General features: G+C 40.1%; 1 protein-coding gene across 12 annotated transcripts in view; it reads left to right on the top strand.

Moving 5' to 3' along the window:
• Positions 1 to 26,441, top strand: part of Cadps (calcium dependent secretion activator) — a 450,183-nt gene that overhangs the window by 408,279 nt on the left and 15,463 nt on the right. For all 12 annotated transcript variants that reach the window (XM_074044111.1, XM_020172817.2, XM_074044112.1 and 9 more), the window contains one exon: positions 2,768 to 2,875. In XM_074044111.1, the coding sequence (XP_073900212.1) occupies positions 2,768 to 2,875 (108 nt within the window). The remainder of the gene's footprint in view (positions 1 to 2,767; positions 2,876 to 26,441) is intronic.

Below are 26,441 nucleotides of genomic sequence, written 5' to 3'. Positions count from 1 at the left end.
AAGCACTCACTATGTGCCTGGCACTGTTCTAAGCCCTTTATATTTAATCTTCATAACTATCCCACTGTAAAGAGAAGAATCTTAAACACAGAGGAGCTCAGATTTAAAACAGTGCTCCTAAGCACTGCTATGCCGCAAGATGGTTTTAGTTAGTGCATAGACATATGTCAGTATTTGGGTAATTGAGTAATTATTTTAGTATTAGAAAAAAATATGACTTCAGCACACCAAACCTATGACTGCACCAATTATTAATGGCTTAGGACAATGCTGACCTTTAAAAGTAAGTTGATTGATATATGCTTTTACAGCCAATCAGACTATAATAAAGGTTTTGGTAAATGATAATTTCATAGATAATAGTACAAAATACACATCTGTATGTACATTGTTTATGTGTAATAAATAACAGTCATTTACTTCTGAAAACAATCCTGTGAGATAGGTATTAATTTCATCCTGTTTTACAACTGGAGAAATTGAGGCACAGAGAGATTAAATAGCATGACCAAGTTCACCTGGCAAATAAGTAAGGAATAAAGATTCAGGGTTATCAGTTTGACTGGAGAGCCTGTCAGCATTAGCTCCCAAGAGATTAGATGCAGCTCACTCCAACAAAATCAGCCTTGGTGAAAGTATTTACACCAGAGGAATTGGCAAGTACTACAAATCAGGGATTGCTTTTATATTTTGTTGATTGTTTTGAAGAGCCCATTCACCAGCACATTACTATAACCTGATAAGTCAATGGTTCCCATTTTACAGAATGCGTAAGTAAGACCCAGAAAAATCGAAATGATTTGCACAAGTTGTAATTTGTGGGAGGATCTAGTAATAATTCACACAGTGGAGTGAAGAGCTTGAAAAAGGCGGTGGAGGGGGCCCTTGCTTATTCATGTAGATGTGTTCATTCAACAAATATTTACTGAGTACTTACTGTGTGCCAGGTACCATTCTGTGTGCTGGGGACACAACTGAAAATAGACCAAACAAGTTCAAGTTCATGGGATTTATGTTTTAGTAAGAGAAGACAGGCAAAAACCAAACAAATAAGTACATACTATAATGTCTGCTACTGGTAAATGCTTTGGAGAAAAATGAGTCAAAAGAGAGAGAACAATGGAGTTTCCTCACTACCTGGATGAAAAGAATCAAACTGACTTTTTTGATCAAAGTCTTTAACATTTCAACCCATTTGAGGACGGTAAGCCTTAGTGGAAGGAGAAGGAATGATGAAAATGACACCACTGTAGATTGATCTTTCTGACATCGCAAGTTAGTGATGTCTCTGCTCAATCGGGCCTTAGATCTTAGCTCTAAGATGGTCACGTGCACCCAGGAAAAGGCTATATCTGCCACAAGTATCACCAGGGAAGAAATGGAAACAATAATGACAAGTCTCTCAAGTCCTCCAGGTAGGGATCTCCATCCCTACTGAGAATGTCCTTTGATGTGCAGCTGCCAAAGATACAGGAGAGAGGTGCCAGTTTAGAACTGATAGCTAACACTTGTATGTCATTGGAGATCTGCTATTGTTTCATTTCATAAAACTGCTACAATTATAGGACCATCGTGGACCCTCGCTCAATCCATTTGCTGAAAATTGCTTGAAAGTGTAACACTTGACTACTGTGGCTTTGGGTTGTCCTCATTGTTTTTCAAATTAATACCTTGTCATTGTTTCAGCAGGTGTTAAGAAATGTTACTAGCATCCCAGGGGCCAAGCATTGGCCCTTTGCTTGATAATTGTTTGCTTTGTATCAGGGAAAAAAAAAAATACAGTCCTACTGTTTCCAAACCTTCCTCATTTTCACCCTGGAAATTACACAGAAGTGTTAACTAACTTCAATTTGCAGTGCCTGACAGTCCCATCTTGTAGAGAAATGATACTTTGTGATCTAAGGTAAATCACAGTAATGAAAACTAATCTTTTTAGTTATTAGCAAACATACATATCTACTGTGGAAATTTAAGGGGTTTGTGGCAGCTCTCCTAATGACCCATATTACAGTGTTTTAATAGGTTTCTTTGGAGGTAACTTTGATTTCCACATCTCAAGTGGTGTACATTCTGAGTTTTTTTTTTAACTTCTTTATAATAAATCATTTCCTAACTACTAGATGAACCACCTGCTTACCTTTCCAGAAAATCTAATTTATTTAAAATCAAATCTCTCCCTTCCTCTCCCACTTTTTTTTTTTTTCCATCCTTAGACTTTAAAGCTGCACTGAAAAGCAAAAACAAATGGTGGCTGTCTCCTCTGAGTAAACTAATTTGCATATACTCACCATATACACTCAGGTTAAATTACCCCCAAAATGGAGACTCAGGGAGAAGGGAGTATAAATTCAAAATATGATTTCTTTAACACTTTCTTGATTTTCTTAAACGGGAAAAGGGGAAAGACGGTGGAGGGTGGAGTAGGTTAAGATATTTCTTTAATGGGGGGTTTCGATCAAAAGCAAAATCCAGAATGTCTCTGGGTTGTCCAGAGATTGAGCTATTGGATAAATTTGCCAGAAAAAAAAATAACAGTAAAAAATATGTATAAAATCCTACAATTCCAACTCCCTTCTTAGCCAGATCTGATTTCTGGAAAGAGCAGGAGGTTCTAATATGAACTCCTGCCAGTCCAGGCTGTGGATAGTTATTCTGTGAGTAGAGAGATGATTCTGGAAATGCAATGAAGGGTACAGGGGGACAAGAGAGGAAAGATGAATATCACTGTCTGGAAATCCCATTTTCATGTTTTCCTGTTTCTTTGCAGAAACCCGGAATGGATGTGGCTGACGCCTACGTGACTTTCGTCCGCCACTGTCAGGATGTCCTGCGTGATAAGGTCAATGAGGAGATGTATATAGAAAGGTTATTTGATGTAAGTAAATGCCTTCTCCTCCTTGTAGACCAAGGAGGAGACCCTCCAAAATGTGACAAAATAAGAGACAGGAGGATAAGTCACATTTTGAGAAAATGGATTGGTCTGGATTCAAACAAAATCTTTTCCTCTCCCTCTGCCTTAGGCTTTTATCTGTCGTGTATCTGTTCCGAACCCACTCCTGGTGTGGCAGTGTCTCGGTCCCCGTCTGTGTGATATGTAGGACGGCACACAGCCTCCCGGCAAGCAGGCACATTCAGCACAGAGTTGGAGAGGCAGCTTTCTCTGGCAAAGCCCTTTCTTGGTCATGCTTCTCCTTGCAATCTGGCCTTGCTGGAGGGAGATGTTCTAGACGAAGCTGAGACCAACTCCTTCTCCTGGGGGAGAGGGGGCTCTCGTACGCCAGCTGTGGCATGCAGATGTGCAGTAAATGTCACATTTTAATCACTTCCAAGATGATTTTGCTGCTGGAAAACTAGAAATCCTTAGCCTGGCTTTTAGCAAATACGTGAGAATTGTTCTTTCAGCTGCATTTCCAAATCATGGTGCCCTTGTCCACCCACACCCTAAAAATTTACAAGAAGAAGCAGGGAGAGAAAAAGGGAATACACTAGGCTTCTAGACCCACACCAAACCTCAGAAAAATGCAGGTTTCCAAGGGTAAATAGTTTTCAAGCAATCTTATTTCCACCCTGTCTACATCTGCATGGCAAAGTAAGCCACTGAGGCAAAAAATAACAAGGAATATTCTTGCTTTCATCTCAAATTGCTTGCCTCTTTCAAGCCAAAGCAGATGGGGTTAACTTGTGTAGCCAGACATTTAGCTTCAAGTTTCCATTGAATTTGCCAGTGTAGACCTGGCCAGAGTGCATGGAAGCTGATGTTCCTGTCTCTGTGTAGCTGTAATTGTGCACACTGCTTCTGTCTTGTGAATCGTGAGCTCTTCTTGTCCAGGTTTGAATTTTTAGTGCCAGCCCGAACGCTAATGTTTTGGTCTACTATGGAATCCTTGTTTCCGTATTTTTTCTGTGATTGTGTGCACCAATTTACACTGAGTTTTTTGTGTGTGTGTGTGTATGTGTGTGTGTGTTTTTGTTCCATAGCTAAGTGAGCTCATTGTTGGCACTGCTTTCAGATTCTGCTGCTTCTGACTTTTAAGTGCTTTGTCTTCCAGCTCATTTGTTTTCCTAGTGTGTTGAAAAGGTTCCTTTCTTTCTTTTTTTTTTTTCCTCCTTTTCCAATCATCCCTTTTCTGTGCTGGATACTCCTCTCTCCCCTGCATCACCTTCCTTTGACAAAACCCTTCTTACTTTTTATTCCCACTTGTCCTCTCTCGGATTAAAATGGAACTTATCTCTCATGTCAAATGTTTTATCACATTATATCAAGTGGCATGAATTAGAATCAAATAATCTTTCTGTGTACATCTTCTAGCATGACCCACATCCACTGAGAATGCCTCATACATACATAAAGCTCACAGCGAGCCTTCCCCGTTCTCTGCATGCGTGACCTTATGAAAGTCCTGAGCTCACTCTATCTGGGCACAGTCCCCCCACCCATCCAATAGGCATTGAAAACAGACAGGCGGCACCCTCGGGTCTGCGGTGAGGAGTGTGGACACTCTGCCCATCTCCACTGAATTCAATCCCAAACTACAAATTTCCAAGAAGCCTGTGAATTGTTCTTTTCAATGCCTACGTTGCCTTTTTTTTTTCCTTTGATCAGTATCTTCTGACTCTCAGTTTTGTGTGGCCCGTATATGCGCGTGCGTGTGTGTGTGTGTGTGTGTGTTTGTGTGTGTGTTCTCGTGTGAGTGTGTGTGCAGATAACCTTGTGCTCACTGCAACTTAAAACATCTAGTACTGAATTTGCTGTTTAATCTGTGGATTAACTGCCACTTCATTGACAAATCACCTGCTTTTCCTCTTTTTTCTTTTAAGTTACAACTGCCGGGAAAAAAATTGTTTTAAGGTAGACATGTCAAAGACAGCAAGGCAAAGGGTCTCTTTGGTGGCTCTTTTTTATGGGAAATTGCAACTGAATCTTTATTTAAAAAGTAAGAAGGCAGACTTGGCTGACATAGATGCTAAAGTGAATTTACCTGACTGGAAGAACACAAGCACATTCGAGCCCTCCAGTCTTTAATATGAATTGATAGCTAAAAGAAATATTACTAAGAATATGCTTTTCAGAAGGCAAGCTCTGTTTAGGGTCCTTCAAAAATTCATAAGTATCTCTAGGCACTTGTTGTACCTCACTGGATTAGCATAAAATAGCAGACGTGTAGCATTGTGGGAAGTCCTACAAGTTAAGTTTCACGTTTCCCAACAGTCTTAGTTGTACCCTCCTGAGTATCTGGTTGTAAAGCCTTAACCATTATAATCATTCATGGCACCTCACCCCCAACCCCATGTTTAAAAAAAAAATCCTTTTATTTGAGATCTTATTTCACCTGAAGTTTCTTGACCATTTACTTTCTTCCTTTCCAAATAACCTGATCCCCTAATTTCCAGAAGATATTGGTGCTAGGCAACCTAACTAATGTAGTGCAAAAAAAGTTTTTGAATCTGTCATGGATTTAAAACATTTGTCATTTAAAAACCCCAGAGCTTCTCGAAAAACTTCATTACCATGCAGCCTCAGTAATTTAATTCAGTACTTACTGTTTTTCTGTAATCTAACAGCAAAACATCAGATTACCAACATGTTTGATTATTTTCGGCTTCTGTTTCCTCAAGCACGGTGTTTATTCCTTTGCATAGATGCTCTGTAAAATTCCTGTGTCCACCAGGCTCAACAAAGAGCAGGAATACTGAGGCAGAAGGGTCTTAAGAAAGCTGTCACCTACAGTGCATGTAGCAATGAACTTATTCTTTAAACTCCATTCTATAGGAGTAGTGATCCTGGGGCAGGTTTCTAACAATTGGTAGAGACCTATTGAGAAAGACTTGTTGATCTGAGAGATTTCTCTTCCAAATTGTTGCATCTTGATAAATGGCAAAAATGAATAATAGCAAATTAGCATTTTGAATGGAGAAAAATATATATCTCGGAAATTGTTTGCTATTTGGGGGTTGCTGGTTCTGACTGTTGTGTCATTCTCTGGTTTTTAATTCCTGCTGGCATCTGTCATTTGAGAGGCATGTTCTAAGTGTTCCTGTTGTGTTTTTAACTGTTTCAAGTCTCAGTTTTATTTACCTGATAAATCACTTAATTTCTTGCTTGTTGGTTTTATTCCTTTTTGCCCTGTTGCGTGTACCCTTGCAGAAAAGGCTGGATGGCTTTTAATGTGTGTTTGTATCTGAGAATATTCCAAATAATAGCTGGTCATTTAATGGTGTGTTTTCTGTTTTAACAAGGCCCCTACCCCATGCTCTCTGAGCTGGCTTTTTCTCTGCTTCGTCAATTATACTTTTGGCTGGAAGTGGGTGCTTGTGGGAGATTATCGGCATACCATTTGGGGCTCTATATTTGACGTTCTGCATTTTTATCTATTTTATTATGTAACTTAAGAAAATGCTCTCCAAATTCATCTTCACCAATTTTTTTAAACCAAGCATTCTGTAGGTTTATTGTAGAAACGTAAAATGTATTTGGATATAATGTTGCCTAACCGGACCATTTTTTGCAGGGTTTCCCTGTTTATTAAAATAATTGGTTTATGTCATTTTTCTATAAAACACTAAGAATACTTTTTTGATAAGATACCTGAAAAAAGAAACTCACCAACCCAAAATGAGGTGCTGATCAGAAGAGAATTCCCTAAACTGTTTCTCATGATAGTTTAGATATACAACTGTCCATTTTTTATATGCATTTTTTCTAAAAAATGAAGTATGATCACATATTGTTTTCACTTGCTGAAAAATCAGTTTCTAATATTTAGAAGCAAAAATATTCAGTGATTTAAATCAAGAGAATATTGCAATATGTACAATGGCAATGAATTTAAATTATAGTAAATATGCTGAATTTTTCAAAGAAAATCAGATTGCTGTAAAACTCAAGTGGAAGCTTGGCCTCCTTGACAGTTATTTCTGATTTTTAAAGAAAGTATAAAAGCTGGCTATGAAATAATCTCCATGTTCCTAAAGCAGCAGTGAAGGGAGAAAACACAAGCTCAAGAAATAACTTGAAGGTACCCATTTAAACTTGGAGTGTCCATAAATCATGCAGATGGCTTTCCTTTTCTCCTTTCTCTAGTGATTAATTCAACATCTTCCTCAAAACAAAAACATGCTTTTGGAAATTAGAGATCAGATCATCAAGAGAAGCACCTAAGATTTCAAGGTCTAAACAAAAATTAATTTCTTTTCTTTCCTCCCTGTACTTCCTGAAGACACAGACTGAGAAGAAAATCGGGATTAAAAGAGATGTGCTTAGGGTGAATTCATCTATTTAAACCTCACAGGCTCGGAGATGAGTGATTAAAAAGCCATCTCGGACTTGGATGGAGTCCACACTAGTGGTAATGCTGCATCCGCTCTGGCTTTCTGCAGGCCCTGTGTCATTGTGAACTAGGCCTAGGGAACATTTGACTGGAGATGATACATGGATTATCTAGGTCAATTATACACTTAATCTGCCTTCTGGAGGATTAAGTATTTGCAGATTGACTCTGCATTTGGCTTCTCCCTGGCAGTTATCAGATAGGAAAGGGCCCTTTACCAAGCTGCCTCGTAAGATCTTAATGAGGCAGCGAGATCAGGTTTGGATGAAAATGCTGCTCAGTATTCTTTGCCTTGCCCAGATTTTAATTTACTATTCCATTGTCAAATCTTGTATTTGTCCACTTTATGTGGCAGCCAGTAATTGAGTGTGAATATTTCCCTTTAAAGGGGTAATTTGAAAAATGAAACCTCTGCCTATTAAAATATACTTGTTGCCTTTATACGTGAAATCACAGATAATCTTATTTTAATAGCTTATTAAATTACAAGAGCCCCGTATATGTGAATGTACATTAATCAAAATAGAAGTCATACTGCTCCAAGAAGTATTGAAGAATAGACTACAAAGAGAATATGAGGGAATATCAGGTAAGGAGGGTACATAGAATTTACCAGTACAATACGTTGCAGTTCTAGGGGACTGAATAAAGAAAATTGAGGTATATGACATTCTAGGTCCTGGCGTGGTGCACTATCTCTTCTATAAGCAATAAGCAGACTGGAGTGCTCTGAATAGAGTGACTTTGTAATGATGACCAGAAACCTTTCATCTGGAGCATCATACTTTTTCTCTATTAGCTAGGTGACTTTGGATGAGGTATTTAATCTCTTGGAGCATCAGCTGATTCATTTAGGTAACAGGGATGATAAGCAGAACCTTCCATGTGGAGTGGTTGTAAGGGTGAAATGCCACACACACCTGCAGCATCGGGCTCTGAGGAGGCACTTGGTAAGTGTTAGCCACCATTACCACCATCATCTCCATCAGCATCATTTTCATCCAAACCTCCATCACTGAAATGGAAATGCTTTTCCCAGCCCGGTCTTTCTTGCTAAACAAAGCTTCCTATCTGTTCTGAGATACTACAAGCATCTCTCCATCACTTTATGACGTTAGCCCCAAGCTTGGTTAGAATTCCTTGTTACATAGCAGCTTGATCCCATCTTATTTTTGGTAAAACATGTTTCTTTTTTTTTTTCAGTGGTACAAGGGTTTGAATGTAGGGTCTCACACTTGCTAGGCAGGTACTCTACCACTCAAGTCACTCCATCAACCCTTTTGTGTGTTGGGTATTTTTGAGATAGGATCTTTCAGACTATTTGCCTGGGCTGGCTTTGAACCTCAATCCTCCTGATCTCTGCCTCCTAAGTAGTGGTGAAACATGTTTCTGAAATAGACGGAATAGTGATTGGTAAGGAGTGAAGCCAGACAGGAGTAGAAACCACTGGTATTACCACTCTGAGCTGACTTACTTCAGGTAGATTATTCAGTGTCTCTGAGCCTCAGTTTTTCCATGTATAGGAAACTGACTTCTGATAGTTTTGTGAGGAGTTGACAACATAAGAATATAGGCTGACATAGTTTAAAGTTGAACTGTTTTGTTTTTTTGGTTTTTTGTTGTGTGTTGTTTTTGTTTTTGTTTTTGTTTTTTTGGCAGTGCTTGGGGTTTGAAACCAGAGCCTTGTACGTGCTAGGCAAGTGCTCTACCAGTGAGCTTCTTCCATTATCATCATCATCTCTTATAACTACTTGTTCATTGAAGATTCTGAACTTCCCCTCAACAGAATCATAATGAATTAGCAAATAAATCAGAATTGATCTTCTGAACCTAAGGAGGATGGGGTGTTTTTTTGAGGGGTGGTCAGAGAGAATGAGTGATTAATACATTTTATTATTAACATGCATTGTGTACATTGTAGACTTTTAGAGAATGCAGCTAAGAAAAAAAATAAGAAAATGGAAATATTATGTTCCCCAAACCCAGAGTTTATTACCTGAATGTTTCAGATGTTTTTCTGCATGCTTATATTCATTATGTGCTTTTTATGAACTGAGTAAGGAAAGAAAAAAGTTGACTTGTTTTAAGTTACGGGGCTCTGTTTTCCATGCCAATATTTGCTCACCTAATGCACTTTCTGCACTCACAATTTCCCATTTGTCCTCCAGATACTCTTTACATCTGATTTGTGTAAATGGGACCCAGTGCAGAGCCACACAGGCAAGGCAAGATTGTGATACCACATAAATTTCTTTTTAACTAGCCCTGGCCCTCTTTCTATGATCCTGACTTGTTAAAGGGACCTCCATGCCAATTGTTCTGCAGACTGGAGGAGTTTATTACTATCTAAACATAGAGCTGATTTGTTGAGGAAAAAAAAAATATCAAGCTGAATTCAACCAAGTAGTTCTTTTAAATATAATTAGTAACTTAGCAGAATTCAACCAGGATTTTTTTAAAAGCTTTTCTCTGTATGTAAGGAAAATTTCTGAAGCTAGTTTAAAAAAAAATAGCTAAACTATAAGAAACCCAGGGAGATGAGGGTACAAGTCAGTCTTATAAAGAGTGATAGGAATTTTATTTCATGTGATAAGATAGACATGTATCTGAGCTGGGTGGATAATGCTGAGGCTTATGGTCCAATATTTCTTGTGTCACTATGACTCCCGTCGTGAAGTCTTGGACTAGTGACTTTGACTCACACATATCCATACTGTTAGGAAGGTTTCTTTGTTAACTCCAGGGTTTCCATGTGTAGTAATCAACATGAAATGAAGCCTTCCACATCAACCATTTCCTGAGCTTTTCCATACTCTACAAGTCCAATTTTAACTGTGACCCCATCTCTTTTATCCCCAGTTATGGAGCTAAAGAGCATGTCTGCCACTCTGCAAAGATATCCTTTAGAGTCAGTCTGCTTATGTATGTATATACATATATATATATATGTACATATACATATGTATGTATGTGTGTATATTTATTTATATATATATATATATATATATATATATATATATATATATATATCAGAATTTGAAAATAAATCCATAATACAGTTGGGAAAGGAGACACAGTTGTTTCTTCCACCCAGTTTTGAGCCCCAAAGTAAATTCTGACATTGAAAGCATGCTATTCCTATGCCTTAGAGCTATAGAAGAAATAGGAATGGGCAGGAGTCTGAGGGAAATGACAAGTGGATGGTCTTCCCCCCCCCCCCACCTTGATTGCTAACATTACCTGTTATAGATAGATATACCACAGGAAAACACACATGTAGCTGGAGATAAATACACAATATGTACTATATAAAAAACAGGATTGTGTGTCTGTCTGTCTGCCTGGCTGTCTTTTCAGGGAGTTAAGCTGCATTCCCATAACTGAGGAAAACCATTTACCCAGCCCCATTCTAAGCCCTGTTTCTTTCCAAGCTGAAATGATAAAACAATCCAAGTTCATCTTTAAGAATTTTACCTTCAGTGCTATCTTCATGTTTATTCTACCTCCATCCACCCACATCTGCTTTAAACAGATATGATCATTTTTACTGTCCTTCTTGGGATACTTGCAATTTCAGCAAAATAGTTAGCAAAGGAATAAAGCTCCAATACTAGAAGATTTGTTTTTCTTTTTAGGATGATAAAAAGTTTTTGATGTCTCTGGTACCCTGTTGCAATGAATCTCTTACTGAGACATGAATCAACTTTTACTCTGTGTCCTTTGTCCTAACAAAAAAATGGTAATAATTAATTCCTTTTAAATGGGAGTGTTAGATATGGAAACACATTTCTATCCCATGTGGACACAGGTATACTCCCTCCAAGTCTGGGTGTCTTGCATACAGAAAAAATAAGGGGGCATTAATACATTTGAATTATTGCATAAAATGGGTTATTACTACCCAAAAGGAAATTGATTGTTTTTGTGAGTGTCATCCTCACAGATTTTCATTTCAGTAGCACTTTTTCAAATCCTTCTTTTGTTATCTAGATACTTCCTTCCAAAACCATCCATAGAATAGAGTTCATTTAATTTAGACAAACCGTACTTAAAACCAGTCTTGAATTTTCTCTGGAGCTTGTGGGCAAGGAAGAGTTTTTGCTAAGTGTCTTTATCAGAACAGCTTTCTGTGTTCCAGGAGACATTTGGTGGAGACAGTTAATTTGTTTGCTTTTTCCAGAGGAGAATGTTGCATTAATCATTCTACGAAGCCCAACTGATTGCTCTGTTAAGTTAAGGTCACAGTATTCTTGTTAACGTGACCCACACAATACTTTTGTGTATTAGAAAAGGGGTTTTTTTTTCCTTATGACAGACTTATGGTGTGGAAGCAGTAAGTGACAGATTCTTAAACACACCACACATGCATGAGTACGCATGTGCATACATGCACACGTACACACATACACACACAAATATGCAGAGTAGCCAAGTCACGTTTTGTGAACAAATATCGCATTGTGTTGCAGGATACAAGGTGTACTAAATCTTCAAATACTTCTCATTAATTAACCAGTAAACTGTTCCTTTCCTGGCCAAGCTCAATAAAGGCTATGGCTATCAAAGCATTTTACTGTCAGTGTCTAGAGCCATAGTCACTTACTCTCATTTTTCTTCTCAATGAATGAATCTAAAACACTACCTATATGTTCTTGTTGTCCTGAGAGTAGGCTGAAGATCTCCTCCTCACCATCAACTGGAAGTATGCCCAATCTTAAACCTAACCCAAGCCCCAATGAAGTCAGAATCTGCACTTGACCAAGATTCTTTGATCTTTCAAATGCACATCAAAGACTGGAGATGTGACTCAAGTGATAGGGCATGAAGCCCTGAGTTCAAATCCTGTCCCACCAAAAAGCAAAACAATCTCATTTTACATCAAAGTTTGAGAAGGGCTGAACAAGATCAGTGACTTTCAACCTTATTTTCCCCCAACTCACAGGAAGAAACAAATATTAGGGCTGGGGTATAGTTCAGTGATAGAGTACTTGTCTAGCAAAAATGCACAAAGGCTCACTGTTTGATCCCCAGCACAGCAGCAACAAAAAAGATTTCAAAAAAGAAACAAACAAATTTACTTTGTAAAACAATATTATTTTTTGAAGGGGGATAAGATAATTGAGGGGATAGATTTGATCAAAATACTTATATGCATGAATGGAAGTATCAAAATGAAACCCCTCTGTGCAATTAATGCATGCTAATAAAAAAGAGAGGGAAAGTTACTTGCCCAACTGAAAAAAAAAATCTACCCTTATTGTATGTTCTGCAGTGTAATATGTTCTATTCCATCTTTCAAAAACGGTGGTTCAAGTACAATGATTTCTCTATGCACTGATAGGTGACAATCCTCCACCTGAAAAACACATTTAGAACAGTTTCTCATCCTCGGCTGCAATTGACATTTTGAGCCAGATAATTCCCTGTTGCGGGGTGCTAGTCTCTACATTAACAGACAGAACAACATCCCAGACTTCCACTGTAGATGCCAGCAGAAACCACCACCACCGTCACCATCAGTGGTGAAAACAACAAATGTCTCCAGGTAGCGCCAAATTTCCCCTGGGGGAAAAATCACCCCCATTTGTGAATCACTGATATGAATGAGCCAGAAAAGAGGTCACTGCAAGAATGTGTACAAGATAACCCTTCCTCTGCAGATATCACAGTCCCTCTGTCACCCTCACCATCACGTACAAATGTGGCAACAACTTAGTCTTTCTTAGGATGATTACTCCAGGAAGTCCATTTGTCAACCCAGTAGTTAGTCTGCAAGGTACATTGTGCTTGAGAGAATTCAGGCAATGACGGAAAGAGCTTGTGCGGACATCCCAGACTCTCTGCACCCCCGTCCCCTATTGGATCTCCCCAGAATAATCCCACTAGGAGCCAAGGGAAGGAACTGAAGCAGTGTGTGAGATCAGCAATGCAATTCCCTTGATTGCTTCTCTGTCTTTTCCTTTTTGTAATTATATCAGGACCCTGATTTTTTTTAAAAAGGAAAGGAAAGAAAAAAGCGTTGTTGCTTCCACCATCGTTTGGCTGCAAGTTATTTTTGTGTGTCCAAAAATCTGAAAAGAAGGCTCCACTTAAATACTTCATTCATTCCAATTCCCAATCCAGAAGAGAACACTTAGCAGCCTCCTGTTCTGCTAAACTCCTGCCGAGTTAACTAAAAATCCAGTTAGAGGAGGCTAGTGATCCTCCCACAATGGGAATATTCCTGTATCAAAAGGCTCGAAATGGTAGTGTCACTTGCCGTATTGCTTTGCCTGTGTTTGGCAGAATCTTTTACTCCGACCATCCCTGGACTGAAGCCAATCGTGCCAACAAAGCTCCAGGTCTTACCCAGAATGGGGTTATTATTAATTACCAGATCCATGTGCCAACCAGGCTAGAAAACCTCCTCTCATTAATTGTGTAGGGAAAAAAAAAAACTTTTTTAAAGAAAAGAAACCAAAATATATAAATTATGCAAAGTTAAATTCATGGGTTGTTTTCTAGGGCAATTCTCTAAGTCACCCTTAAGGCAGAGTAATCTCAGTCCCTTTTCTTCAGAAAAATCATTCTTTAGCATCCTGTGAAAGAAAAAAGACATAGTTACTAGGGACTTTGCCAGTTTGGGGACCTCTAAGTCACCATTTCCATCTAGGATGATTTCGTCCTGTAGAAGACATTTTGGCCATTCTGGAGACATTTTTGGTTATCACAACATGGAGGCTGCAGGGTACACTACTGGCATTGGGGGTCAGAGGTCATAGATGCTTATAAACGCCCACCAATACACAGCATGCCCCAGCCTCATCCCAAAGACTGACCCAGGCAGTGTCAGAGCATAGTGAAAACACCATGCTCTGGGTGACACCTCCACCTATGCAAATCCTTTGTCGTTAATGATATGGGCTGTCTCAGTTCAGTTTTAGTATTAGCTGCTAGAATTATCTATGGCCATTTTATGACCAAGGGATTCCACAGACCAACCCTAAAGAATACTGTATCTGGCAGATAGCACAGAAACTAGTCTCAACAGTCCTTTTGACAGCTTCATCCAAACACATCTTTTGAGGGACTGTAAAAATAAACGCATGGGATCATTAACACCTAACTGTGTCAACTTGAACAGTCTCGCTAATGTGTAGATGCCATGGCGCTCCAGTCCTACAGAAGCTCAGATACTGGGAGTCAAGAAGCCCTTGTCACTTCCTGCTACTAAAAGGTGCCCCTTCAGATCTTTGAGGGACTGACTGGCTTCTTTGTGTCATGCAGACATTGAGAGCACAGGCTTTGCAGTCAGACATCCCTGAGTTCAATTCTGGGTCTGCCTCTTACCAGCTGAGTGATTCCAACTAAGTCACTCTACCATCCCTAGGCCTCAGTTTCTTCCTATGTAAAAATGTGGGTACAGCTGGGCATAGTAATCCCAGCTACTCAAGAGGCAGAGGTAGGAGGAGTGGAGTTGGGGCTGACCTGGGCACAAGACTCTATCTAAAAATAGCTATATTAAAAAGAACTGGAGGCATGACTCAAATAAATGTTAGAGAGGTCCTGAGTTCAAACCCCAGTACTATCAATATACGTGTGTGTGTGTGTGTGTGTGTGTGTGTGTGTGTGTGTGTGGAGAGAGAGAGAGAGAGAGAGAGAGAGAAAGAGAGACCTAGTTCTGGATTTGAAGGACAAAATGAGCACAGTGTGGAACAAGCAGAAATGACTCCATAAATGCCATTCTTTAGTGTTCTTGGCACCCATAGTGGTCATATTATAAAAACCAGCACACACCCTGGCCTAAGGTAAAGGTAGGCTTTGCAACAGAGAGAAGAAAGGTTGCAATAAACTCCACCCCCAGAGGGATTTTAAAAGCCAGCAATGGAATGATCAGAGGACATGAAACAAGTAGCAGAGTCCAGCTGTGCTACAGAATCCCTTAAAAACGTATGTCTTCATATCAACCAAAATCTCAATGAAAGGGCACTTGCCCAGCATATGTGAGGCCTAGATTCCATCCCCAGACCAAAAATCAAACAAGGATCCCAATGAGATGGAGGCCCCAGTCCTGGACTGAATCTACAGATGCTGAAGATTAGAGAGGGGAAACACATAGAAGTCTATGCTTGGATGCTAAGCAAGAAGACATTATTGCTTCTTTAGGAGTGTCCTTGATACCACCATCACTGTTTTTTGTTTTGTTTTATTTTTTTCTTGAGACAGGGTTTCACTATGTAGCCCAATCTTCCCTGAAGCTCTCAGTTCTCCTGCTCAGCCTCCTGAGTGTTGGGATTACAGGTGTGCACCACGATCCTCTTGATCTCTGCCTCCCAAGTAATTAGGATTACTGGCGTGAGCCACCAGTGCCCAGCAAGACAACTTCTTATCCTTTTCTTTTCCTTCCTGTAGCAACATTGTGATGGGATAGAATAAGATAGCATTATTTCATTTTAAGACAAAAGCCCAAGGCCCAGAAAGAGCCCACCCAGTGCCCCAATACCTGAAGGCCAGGACCTGGTTCCTGAACCTGTGGGTTTTCCATCACCAGATCTGAGACCATTGATATTGACTGTCCTACCATTGCTATCCCCACAGTCTGGCCTACATAAGCCCTCAATAAGTATTGTTTAATCCAGTATTGGTGATTCACTACCTCCTATTACTAACTTGTATACTTTGTCATATATATTTTCAATTGTTTCCAACTCTTAACTTAAAAATAGTAATTAAATTCTTTAAGGAGCTCAGTGTGGAGGTTTGCAACCACTTCAGTTTTTTGGAAGCTTTCAAAGTACAGTGTGCTGGTTAATTTAATAGGGAATGAGTTAATTGGGCCCATTTGATTTTTTTAGTTAATGTGAACATTCATGTTTCTGTTTCATCCATTTTGGAAACAATTTCTAGAAGGTCTTAGTTCTCTTTCCACTTTACTGTGCCTTGAAAGCAGAATCTAATTCTTGGGGTTGAAATTTTTTCAAACTCTGACTTCGTCTATTTAACCCCAAGTGTCACTATCTGTCATGAAGATGTAAAATGAGTGAATTATCCAGAAGTGTACTGCTAGTTCTCTGACTCTGAATGCAGTGCTCCCATGCCTTGGGAGGATGGGGTTGACATACATACAGCTACTCTTCTGATTCTGTCCCTGGCAGGACTTTTCAGGGGAAGGAAAGGCATAGCTATCTCCTAAAGGGGTAAGTGCAAACAGGGGGAAAGACTCCAATGAATTAAAAGTTCTAATAAGTTGATGTTTAATAATGATAACATTTACTTAAAGTTGTTTTATGTATATTTCTCTGATTGCGTTGGAGATAATAATACCATCTTGTTAAAGATGTGATTGTTTTTAAATCTTCTAGTAGCCAAGGAAGGAAGTAGCTTACAACTGTTTTACATTTTATTGAGGCTGATGAAGCCTGACCGGGTACTTTCTGTATCTGGCCCTATTCTAGGTCCTTAAATGTCATAATGCAGGTAATTCTCATGAGTTCCCTATGAAGTAGGTTTTAACAGGAGGAAGTAGGGTCACTGAGTGGTAAATTGACTTCACCAAGTTTAGAAGCCTGAAAAGTGATCCACCCTAAATTCAAACCTTTCTTTGTGACCCAAAGAAAGGACCCATAACCATAATGCTTTAGAAAATAAAGGAAAGGTCTGGAGGAATGTCTCAAGTGGTAGAGCGCCTGACTAGCAAGCGTGAAGCCCTGAATTCAAACCCCAGTGCTGCCAAAAAAATTAAAAGAAAGAAAAGCTATATTATTCAAATGTGTATTTTCCTACCCTCAAGAGTCCCGCTCTGTCTAGTGTTCTGTGTCCCAAATTCATCCACTGGGGTTCTTCCTAAAATAACCACTATTTCTTACATGGTGTCACAGCAGCATACAAGGCAGAAATTGCCAATCAGTGGCCCTGTGGGCTTATTCGGCATGGCTTGTGCACTAACAATGCATGTTGCAGTACTAATCAGAGAGACCCCCTTTATGATAACTCACCCCACTGGAGTGCACTTCCTCCTGAATGTGAGGACATGATCAATGTGGTCAAGGTCTGTGAACACCAGCAGGACTTAGGCCTAAAGAAAGATGATCTCACAAAGTACCGCTGTAGCCCACTTCAGAGTACAACCCCATCCTGAGCTACGGGGGCCTTGAGCGCTGAAGGGAACCTTACACACCATACGTGCTGCAAAACCCCCTTCTACCTAGGCCCAACGAAGAGGTACATTTCAGCTTCCAGTCTATATCTCCCTCTGTGCTCTAAGATCTTTTCTCCCTTAAGAATAAAGTTTTGCAGGGGCGGAGGGGGATGATGGTAACACAATACCATTTCATCCCAGACAGTTGATAAATGGTTTATGGTGGCAACTTAAGTTCTTAAGCAAAGCTTGACACAGTGGTATTATTAAGCAACAATGCCCTAGATTTTCCTGTGAGGCCCTGTTGATTCTTTTAATCTACCCACATAGCTCAGTTTTCAGCGCTTTCACAAGTCAGCACTACTTTACAGGGAGGAAAAAGTAATCCCAAATTGCAGAATAACATGGTTATACAATCTGTGCATAATACAGATGGAGTTGCAACTAAGTCATTACCTGGTCATTATCCAATAATGCCTAAGATGTCAGCAGTGTGAAATTTTTCGATCAGGTATCACCCAAGTCCTTCCTTGATTTATTTCCAGTCAAAGCTTACAATAAACAATGTGACAAGGCAATGAAAGAGGAAAGATGGAAGGAAGGAGGAAAGGAATAAAAGCAGAAAGACAGCTAGAGAAAGAAAGAGGAGTTTGTGTGTGTGTGTGTGTGTTGAAGCTTTTAAGAGCTTCCCAGATAGATCGTCAGCTGTTAGCCAACTCTTGAATGTGGCAAATCCCTTGGCCAGTGGAAAGTGGTCTATATGCATTGTTTCTGAAGAGTTTGTTTATTCAAAATACGTCTGGGTTTGTCATTCAGTTGTCCGAGTGAGTGGGGGCTTGAGGGCGACAGCTAAGGGCAGTTCTGTGCCCGGTTTAATGAAGCTCATTCCTGCCTGTGGTTTCTGAACAGCACCAAATAGTGATGACTGCAGAGCCGGGGACGTGGATGTGGACGTGAGGGAATTCTTGCAAAGGCTCCCCACTTGGTTTCCACGGAATTAGCGTGACGGAGCCTGTGTGCATTTGTTGGTGCACATGAGAAATAAATTTGGACGTTTAGCTTCAAGAACTCACTAACGGCAAGATACACAAAGCGATACCATTATGTATTTAGCATGGTCTTTGTGAGCTTGGACAGGCAAGGAGGTTTAGCAAAAGAAATATGTAAATAACACAACCTGCTTTATAAAGGAAAAGAGAATCAAATTAATCCAAGACATTGTAGCATAATACTATTTTCTACCCTCAGTTTTTATAAGTTGAAACATGCAACCTAACCTTCCAGCACAAACAATAGCAATAAACCAAAAACAAAACCAGACCCAGGGCATCCCTCAGTCCTTATGAAAGAACTCCAAATGAATCTTTAGCCTCATGCACAATATTATTATAAACCTAACGTTGTTCTAGCCAGATCTTTGGCTCGGGGAGAGTCTCCCCTTCCCTCTCCTTTTTTTTGGGGGGAAGGGGGAAAGTGTTGGGAGGGGAGGAGGAACCAAGCCAATCAAAGTTAAAATAAAGTCTCTTTCTAGCAAGACTACTGTCTATAACATGTTGTTCCTTATAGAAAGTGGGATATGGTGGCATTTGCTTGATTAACTTGCTCGACAAAAGTGACAGCTGCCGTGGGTGCATGCGGATAAGCTGCACGGCGCAGTTCCGCCTTTGTACATCTGTCAGCAAAAAGGGAAGAATAAAGAGTGAAAAGAGACAAATTGGTCCCAAAAGACACTCCATTCAACTTAGGAGGTTTGCCCCATTCAGGCGCTCGCTGTGTGCCTCAAGTACTGAGAGCTTATTCAATTTCATTCACTCTTTCGAATGAACCCACAAGTGTTTAATTTCTTATTCTCTCGCCTCAAAAGGTGGGGGGTGTGAGTCTGGAGAGAAAGGGGGAGAGAGCCTCGTGGAGGAAAAGCATTGATGGCCAGGCAGGGTGATCCTGATCCAGGCTGCACATATTAACTCATGGCTAATTTATGGTTTAACTCTCTGTGCCCAGGTCCTACACCCATCTAAAGGCGGCTTCAATGGGGGACCTAGCTAAGGCTTCTTTACCTCCTGGCTGGTGGATCCAAAACCATCTGTAGATACTGAGGGCACCCAGCAAAGTTGAATGTTTATCTTGCATACGGACAATTGTCTGAGGTTTATGTCTTTTACAGATGGGATGGCTGGCTCCCTAGGGTAAGGTTTGGGTAAGTGATCTGGCAAATGTATGGTTTTTGGGTTTTTTTTTTCCTCCCTCTCAGAAAGAGAAAAAAAAAATAGAGTTGCATGCAGTGAGAAGTAGCAAGAGGGGAATATGGTTTCCTGAGATTAAAATAAAGCAAGAGGAAAGGGCGCCATTGGAGGCAGAGCCCAGCTGTACATGGTGAAAACACATGTTAACTTTTAAAAGCAACACTTTGTCTTTCTTCTCCTCATCCCTGAGCCCCAGCATCAGAACCTGTTTTCTGGCCTCTTTTAAACAGGCAGTGCTATGAACCCCTCAAAGTTTCCACCTAAGGCTTTCATATGCCTCCTCCATCCACCTGTGCTGTCTCTCCTCCTGCCTGCCTTTCAGTTGGCCTTCTCTTTTGAAACTTAATGCTCCTAAACCACCATCTGAGTATTGTCTCTGTTCCCAATTCTCCTTTGTTGACTGCTTTTTTGGAAACCACTCAGTCCCATCCCCAGCTCCTAAAAAGAATTGTAGGAATTAATTAATTCTCCTAAGAATTAATGCTCACTAAGTTGACATAGATCTTCTTTTCAAACTGCATGGAGGACTGTAGAAAAGTGTTCTGGATCCAGTTATAGTTGCCAGGTTTTATTGTGTTGGAACTCTGGACAGCACGTGCTAGGTGGTATATTTGTGTCCTTTCCTCATCGTCTTGGAAACTAGCTGTGTGGTTTGACCTGGAATACGCTATTCAACCATTTACTTGAAGTCTTTGCCCATCATAGCCTGGAAATTATGTGAATATGCAGACCATATTTTTCATAGTAAGAGTAATGATCAAAACTACCTCAGCTCAGGAAAACAACTCTCTAAAGTCAATGTGAATTTTCCTAAGTAAGAACTTCGACTTTGGCTGGCAAAACTCTAATGATTCATGACTATAGAAAGTTTAATATGTGCAAATTATGAAATTAGCCCTAATGTGATTAACCAAGGCTGTTTTAAAAAGACAAAGTTGGCACTCTGCTTTATCTTTCCATTCTGTACATGAGTTACAATCCTTATTTTAGAGTATGACTTCTATAATCATTTCTATATGATATGCAAATTACCTTTTCAGTTGCTTACGTCAATCTGCTTGCAAATTAATGTAGTTAACTCTAAATGCAGTTCCCATACCTAAGAAGCAATCAGAGGAGTGGGCAGATGCTGTTCGTGAATAATCTGAATTCAGTTCATACGCTGAATCCTTCTCCTACCTCTTAAATTCTTGTCTGCATACAGAGAATACTTTTCAGATAAATTATTCCCACTTCTCACCATGGATAATAGGCAGTAGGATGTACTACCCAAACTAGAATTCTGTTCTCCACATAATTGAGTTTCAAACGACTGAGATGACTTAAAAGTGTGAATTCAAATTGTAACTATACATTTTCTCTAAACAGTAGGTTCCTTTGAGAGGACGCAGACGAAAAGCATAGGGGTCCATTTTCTCAATGCACAGGGAGGCCTATGACTAAATCCCCAACATATCCAGAGGAAAATAGGCCTCAGAGAAAGGTATTGTTAATGGTGCTCAGTTTGTTAATTCCAAAGTACACACCTGCCTTGGAAGACCCAGGTGGCAGACAGGGCATGGTTAGAAGCTGACTGGGGCTTAATCACATTGGACTTATTATTTGTGCCTCTGGGAGACGGAAATGGTCTGACCTAAGAAATCCCAGGTACATTAGAGCTGTGCCTTTTCTCTTAGATATCATAGTTCCTTGGTCCACTTGCTAAAAGTGAGGAGTCAGCCTCTGACGTTTCCTGTAAGCACTCAGCTGTTTGGCAGGAGTCACACTGGAGTGTGTCCTGAGTTTGCTGTGCTAAGAGGTCCTGCTCAGCAGCCAGGGGTTGTTAGAACAGCTGGTGTGGGGGCCGTGTCTCATCTTTTATTCAGGGTTTGACCACTAGTTACATTTTTATTTAATTTCTCTGATGCTCAGCAGTTTCAGAGGTCATGTTGGGTACGGGCAAGGACTGCTCTGATTTTGATATCTAAGCTATATTCTTTGATCCGGTATTGTAGAGTTTAGGGAACCAATCAAAGAGAGAGAAAGGTATATTTTTGCTTCTTGGGTAAATCGAGTTCAAAGGATTTTGAAGAAATTTGTCTCACTCTTCATTTCATTTTGTTAAATAGATCACTGAAGTAGAGAAAAAATTATATATGTAGGGAGCCTGTGGGCTTCAGTTTCTCTGAGGGGTCAGAAGTAGGAAAAATACAATAAAAACTAAAATCCAATTTATTACATATGATTTATCACATTTCCTTTTCTTCCTTTTTATAATGAATATATGTAAAGATTATATACTACAGAAATTTTAAACGGGATTTGAAATCACTACTCCTTGAGGTCGTTAGGAGAATTAAATGAGTTGAACTCATATAAACTGCTTAGAACTGACCCTGATAGATAAGTGTTCGCTAAATGGTTGCTGTCACTATTTTTACTGTCATTCCTATTCTGAATGTCGCTATAGAACTTCTTCCCAAAGTGGATTCATTCTAGTACCAGTCTGCTGAGAAATATTAGTCAGTGTCTCATGAAAAATGACTCGCTAGTCAAATATGTTAGGGAAAACAGAGTTAAATGGATCTTTACTACAGGACTTTTCAGAGCATTTAATATGCTAATATGACAACGAATCTAAATCTCCAATAGCATTCAGACTGGAGACACGTGGGAAGGCAGAAAAGTGTACATTAATGCTACTTTTATTACCTTTTAAAGCTTAAAAACCTCTGAGTAGTCGTTTTGTATTCCAAAACTTTGGAGAAGGTAGCTGGAGACGTTGAGTGGGAGCCACGACTTTTCCTGCAGCTGGGAGGCTGCTGGCCTTTCATGAACACCTTCTTTTCTTTTTACTGGGCATTGTTCTGTCTTCATAATGTCCTTGAAGGCATTGCACAGCCTCAAATCTGTAGACTTCGGAACCACCTTGGATTCAGAAGGTGAAAGGCTCTTACTCACAATTTGGAAACAAGCTCTTATCCTAGACAAAGAGAGGAGTCGTTTATGTTTGGAGCCTTCCAGTCCAAGTACATGTCACCCTTTAAATAAATAAAAAGACACAAACTCTTTGGATTGGTTCAGCTGGGCTGGGAGCCCTGCAATAAGAGGTCACTGGTGTGAGTTACTATGGTAATTGAGTAGTATCAGCAATAGTTTTGCTCTCATGAGCATTAAAGCACATAATAATAGGCAAACAACGGTGGTTAAAGCAAGCAGGTAGGATTACTATGTTCTTTTGTCAGAAGTATATAATGTCTTGTAGTCAGTTTTAAAGACTTCTCAACCCCCAAATCCACCCCACCGTCACCTGCTGAGTAATTTTGTGTGCTTAATCTCCTGCCCTCAACTCCCGAGCTCTGCTAATTTGAGGCAAATGGGTATTTCTGACATTAAATAGGGCAGCAAGGAAGCTCTGACCTAGAAAACCCACATTCTGAAGCACTGAGAAAAATATTCTTTCAACAATTTTGTTAAGACTCTTTTGAATGATGATGGAGTAAAAAAAATTAGCTTTCACCGAGACGGGGAGGTTGCAGCCTCCCAAGGAAGGTTTTCTTTTCTTTTTTCTTTTTTTCTTTTTTTTTTTTTTTTTTTGCAGAACAAGAAGAAAAGAAAGAGAAACTTGCAGAACATCCCCACTCCCAACTTCCCCCATAAAACTTGTCACTTTGCATTGCCATCCGCTATCCCAACAATAATCACTGCGTGCCTATTGCTAATTGCAAGCACAGCTGAGGCCCAGCGGGGAGCCCTTGCACAGTCTCAGGCCTTTATCCGAGGCTCAATCTGTTGTATGGCACTGGTTCACACACAAAAAAACTACCAGCAAAGGCAGAAAGAGGCAGAGTCACAGGTTTCTTGTAATCCCTCTGCCTCCCCGCTGACAGCCCAGCCCTAGAAGCATTCCTGGTTTTGTCCTCCTCTTTACAAAATCTGAAGTGACCTTAAGCTACAAGCATGGCAGCTTTTGAAAGTGGAGTTGCCGGCTTCTTCAGGTGCATTAAGAGGCGGGGGGGGGCTACATCTGGCTTCGGAGTGTCTGTTTGCAGCACCCCCGGGGCGAGCTGTGGCTTCCTGTAACATGTAAAATATGAGTGTGAACTCAGGGTTCATGGCAAGGAACAGGAGGTCATGCCTCCCTTCGGTTCTAAGTAAAGAAACTGGGAGTTTGCAGATGTTTTTCTGTATGTGTAATGACACCACCCCCTCCCCAGCCACCGAGCAACCGATAAAATGTGCCACAATCAGTGTGCTACTTGCAGATTTATTCATATCAATTTTTGCAATTTATATATTCAGAGACAAGATTGCTATTTCGGCAACTTTATGTTGGATGTCGTACGTTCGCATCTAGAGAAAGAAGGAAGAAAGAACTATGGGGCAGGGAGGATGGGCAGAGAAAGGAAAGAAATTAAGTCTGTTCCCCAGGCCAGTGTTGTCAAGGAGACAAAGCATAAGACTGGAGGGTCTGTGTCCCCCATTTTGCCCAGCAGTCACTTCCTGCCCAGCCTAGTAGCTGGGACAGCTATTGCTTATAACCTAGAAGGTCCACTAGTGGTTATTCTGAGGGGGAGAGTGGGTTGGGGGTGGAGGACAGGAACAATCCCCTCTGTAGATGGGGCCCAGGCCACTCAAAGAAAGGCTTTCTGGTAGTCCTTGAGGTCAAGGACAGGTAGACCCAAGAAAATTCCTGACATGGTCTCCATTTGAGACTGGCAAGGGACACTGAGCCCTTCCCATCCACCTTGCCACCTTCTAAGATGAGAAGGGAATTAAGCCTCCTGTAAAATTCCTGCTTGCAGAAATTTCTGTCCCCAACCCAAAGCCTCACACTGTATTTTCATGGAAAGAAGACATTGGTGGAGCAAAAACAGAGATAATCCTCCTGGGCCTGGGGGGGTGGCGGGGAGGGGTAAATGCTCCTCAGTGGGACAGTGTTAATTGCCAAGCATGGTGCAAAGATCATTTCGAGGCATTTAGGAAATACATGATTTTTATTAGTATAACTGTTCCATGTAGGAGTTAGTTCTTAGCAAAGGGCAAAAGCTTTGCCTGCCTAGCATTATTAGCCTAATTCTCCTTAATCGTTTCCTAAAATAAGGGCTTCCTGAACACACATTCCAAGCCTTAATAAGTCTGTTGTGGTTGGAGGGATTTGGGCTGGGGAGTTGCTGCCCTTTTGGGCAATGAGGTCTCTGTTCTAAAAGCCACTTGATCAAATCCGAGCTTGGAAAACTGGGTCTTGGGGTTGGTATGGGGACAAGGAAGACTCTAAGAAAACATGTGAGGTGACATGGTAGTTTTTTAGGGTTTTTTTATTGTTTGGACCCAATTCTCTCAGTTGTCATCCCATCTCTGAGTTTCATTTAATTCTATTTCACAGATTTAGAAATGTTGGCCCCGTGGCATGTTTTAAATAAACCAAATAAATGACTGAGCAAATGCCACCAGATTTGTTCTTTGTTCTTTACAGTCGCAAAACTTAACTTTGAGAAATTGTCTCAGTCCTGAGATTCAATAAAATGAACACATTCATCTTACAAAGAAATTTCTTTTCTTTTTGTAAAGCATAGTTGGATATTCCAGCTTAGATATATGCATTGCTACGTATCTGAGCTTTCTTAAGCCAAGTTTTCTTTTCAGTATGGAAAGTGGTTTTTCATTCCCCATCTTCTATGGTGGTGGTTGTTGCTTCATTGTGGTACAAGGACATAACATAAAACTATTATAACTATTGTGAACTATGAGTTCCATAATGTTTAGTCAATCCACAGTATTGTACAACCGATCTCTAGAACTCTTTTCATCTTGCAAAAGGGAAACTCTACCCATTAAACCACAGGTTTCTATGTCTCCCTCCCATTCACCCTCCCAACCACCATTCCACTTTCTGTTTCTCTGAGCCTGACTACTGTTGATACATTGTACAAGTGAAACCATATAGTATTTGTCTTTTTGTGACTGGCTTACTTTGCTACATATAATGCCCTAAAGATGCATCCGTTTTGCGGTATATGCCAGGATTTCCTTTGTTTTTAAGGCTGAAGATTATCTCATTAGATGTATCTACCACACTTTGTTTTTCCATGCATCCCCTAGTGGACATTGGGTTGCTTTCACCATTGGCCATTGTGAGTAACGCTGCTATGAACTCAGGTGTACAAGTATCTCTTTGAGACCCTGCTGTCAGTTTTTTTTTTCATTTTTAGTACCCAGGAGTAGAATTGCTGGATCACTTATCTTTCTGTAGTAAAATTTACTCAGATTGTAAAAATGGTCAGAAGAGTAGTATTTGCCTTGGAGTTGAGGTAGTATTCACAATTGGAAATCACATTTAGGGCGTCTGCTTTCCCATGGTAGGTGGTCCTGTCTCTAAGTAGACACCTGTGAGCTGATCTTTGACTTTATTTCTGATTCAAAGGTGGTAAACACTTTCCAGCATGATTGTTAGGCAAGAAAGCTTGATTGCAAAGATCATCCCATCTCCTTAGCTGACCACTGTCTTATTGAAACATGAGGTCAGGTATACTATAAACAGGGATTTTGTGACTTACTGGGTTTCAAACACTCTGATTCAACAGCAATAAAATCATTAATACTTTTGCTTTGGCTAGCCTGTAATGCTTACCCAGACAGACACAGGTTAACCAAATCATTAAAAAAAAAAAAAAAAACACAGAATATATCTTCCAGAGAGAGACCTCTACAGAACACAAGGAACCTAAGCTTTGAATTAAACTCTCCTGATTGATTTTTTAAGAAGGGCTCCTT

Source organism: Castor canadensis, chromosome 10 (assembly GCF_047511655.1).
Source record: "Castor canadensis chromosome 10, mCasCan1.hap1v2, whole genome shotgun sequence".
NCBI classification, from domain to species: domain Eukaryota; kingdom Metazoa; phylum Chordata; class Mammalia; order Rodentia; family Castoridae; genus Castor; species Castor canadensis.
This window is presented reverse-complemented; position numbering and strand designations above follow the sequence as displayed.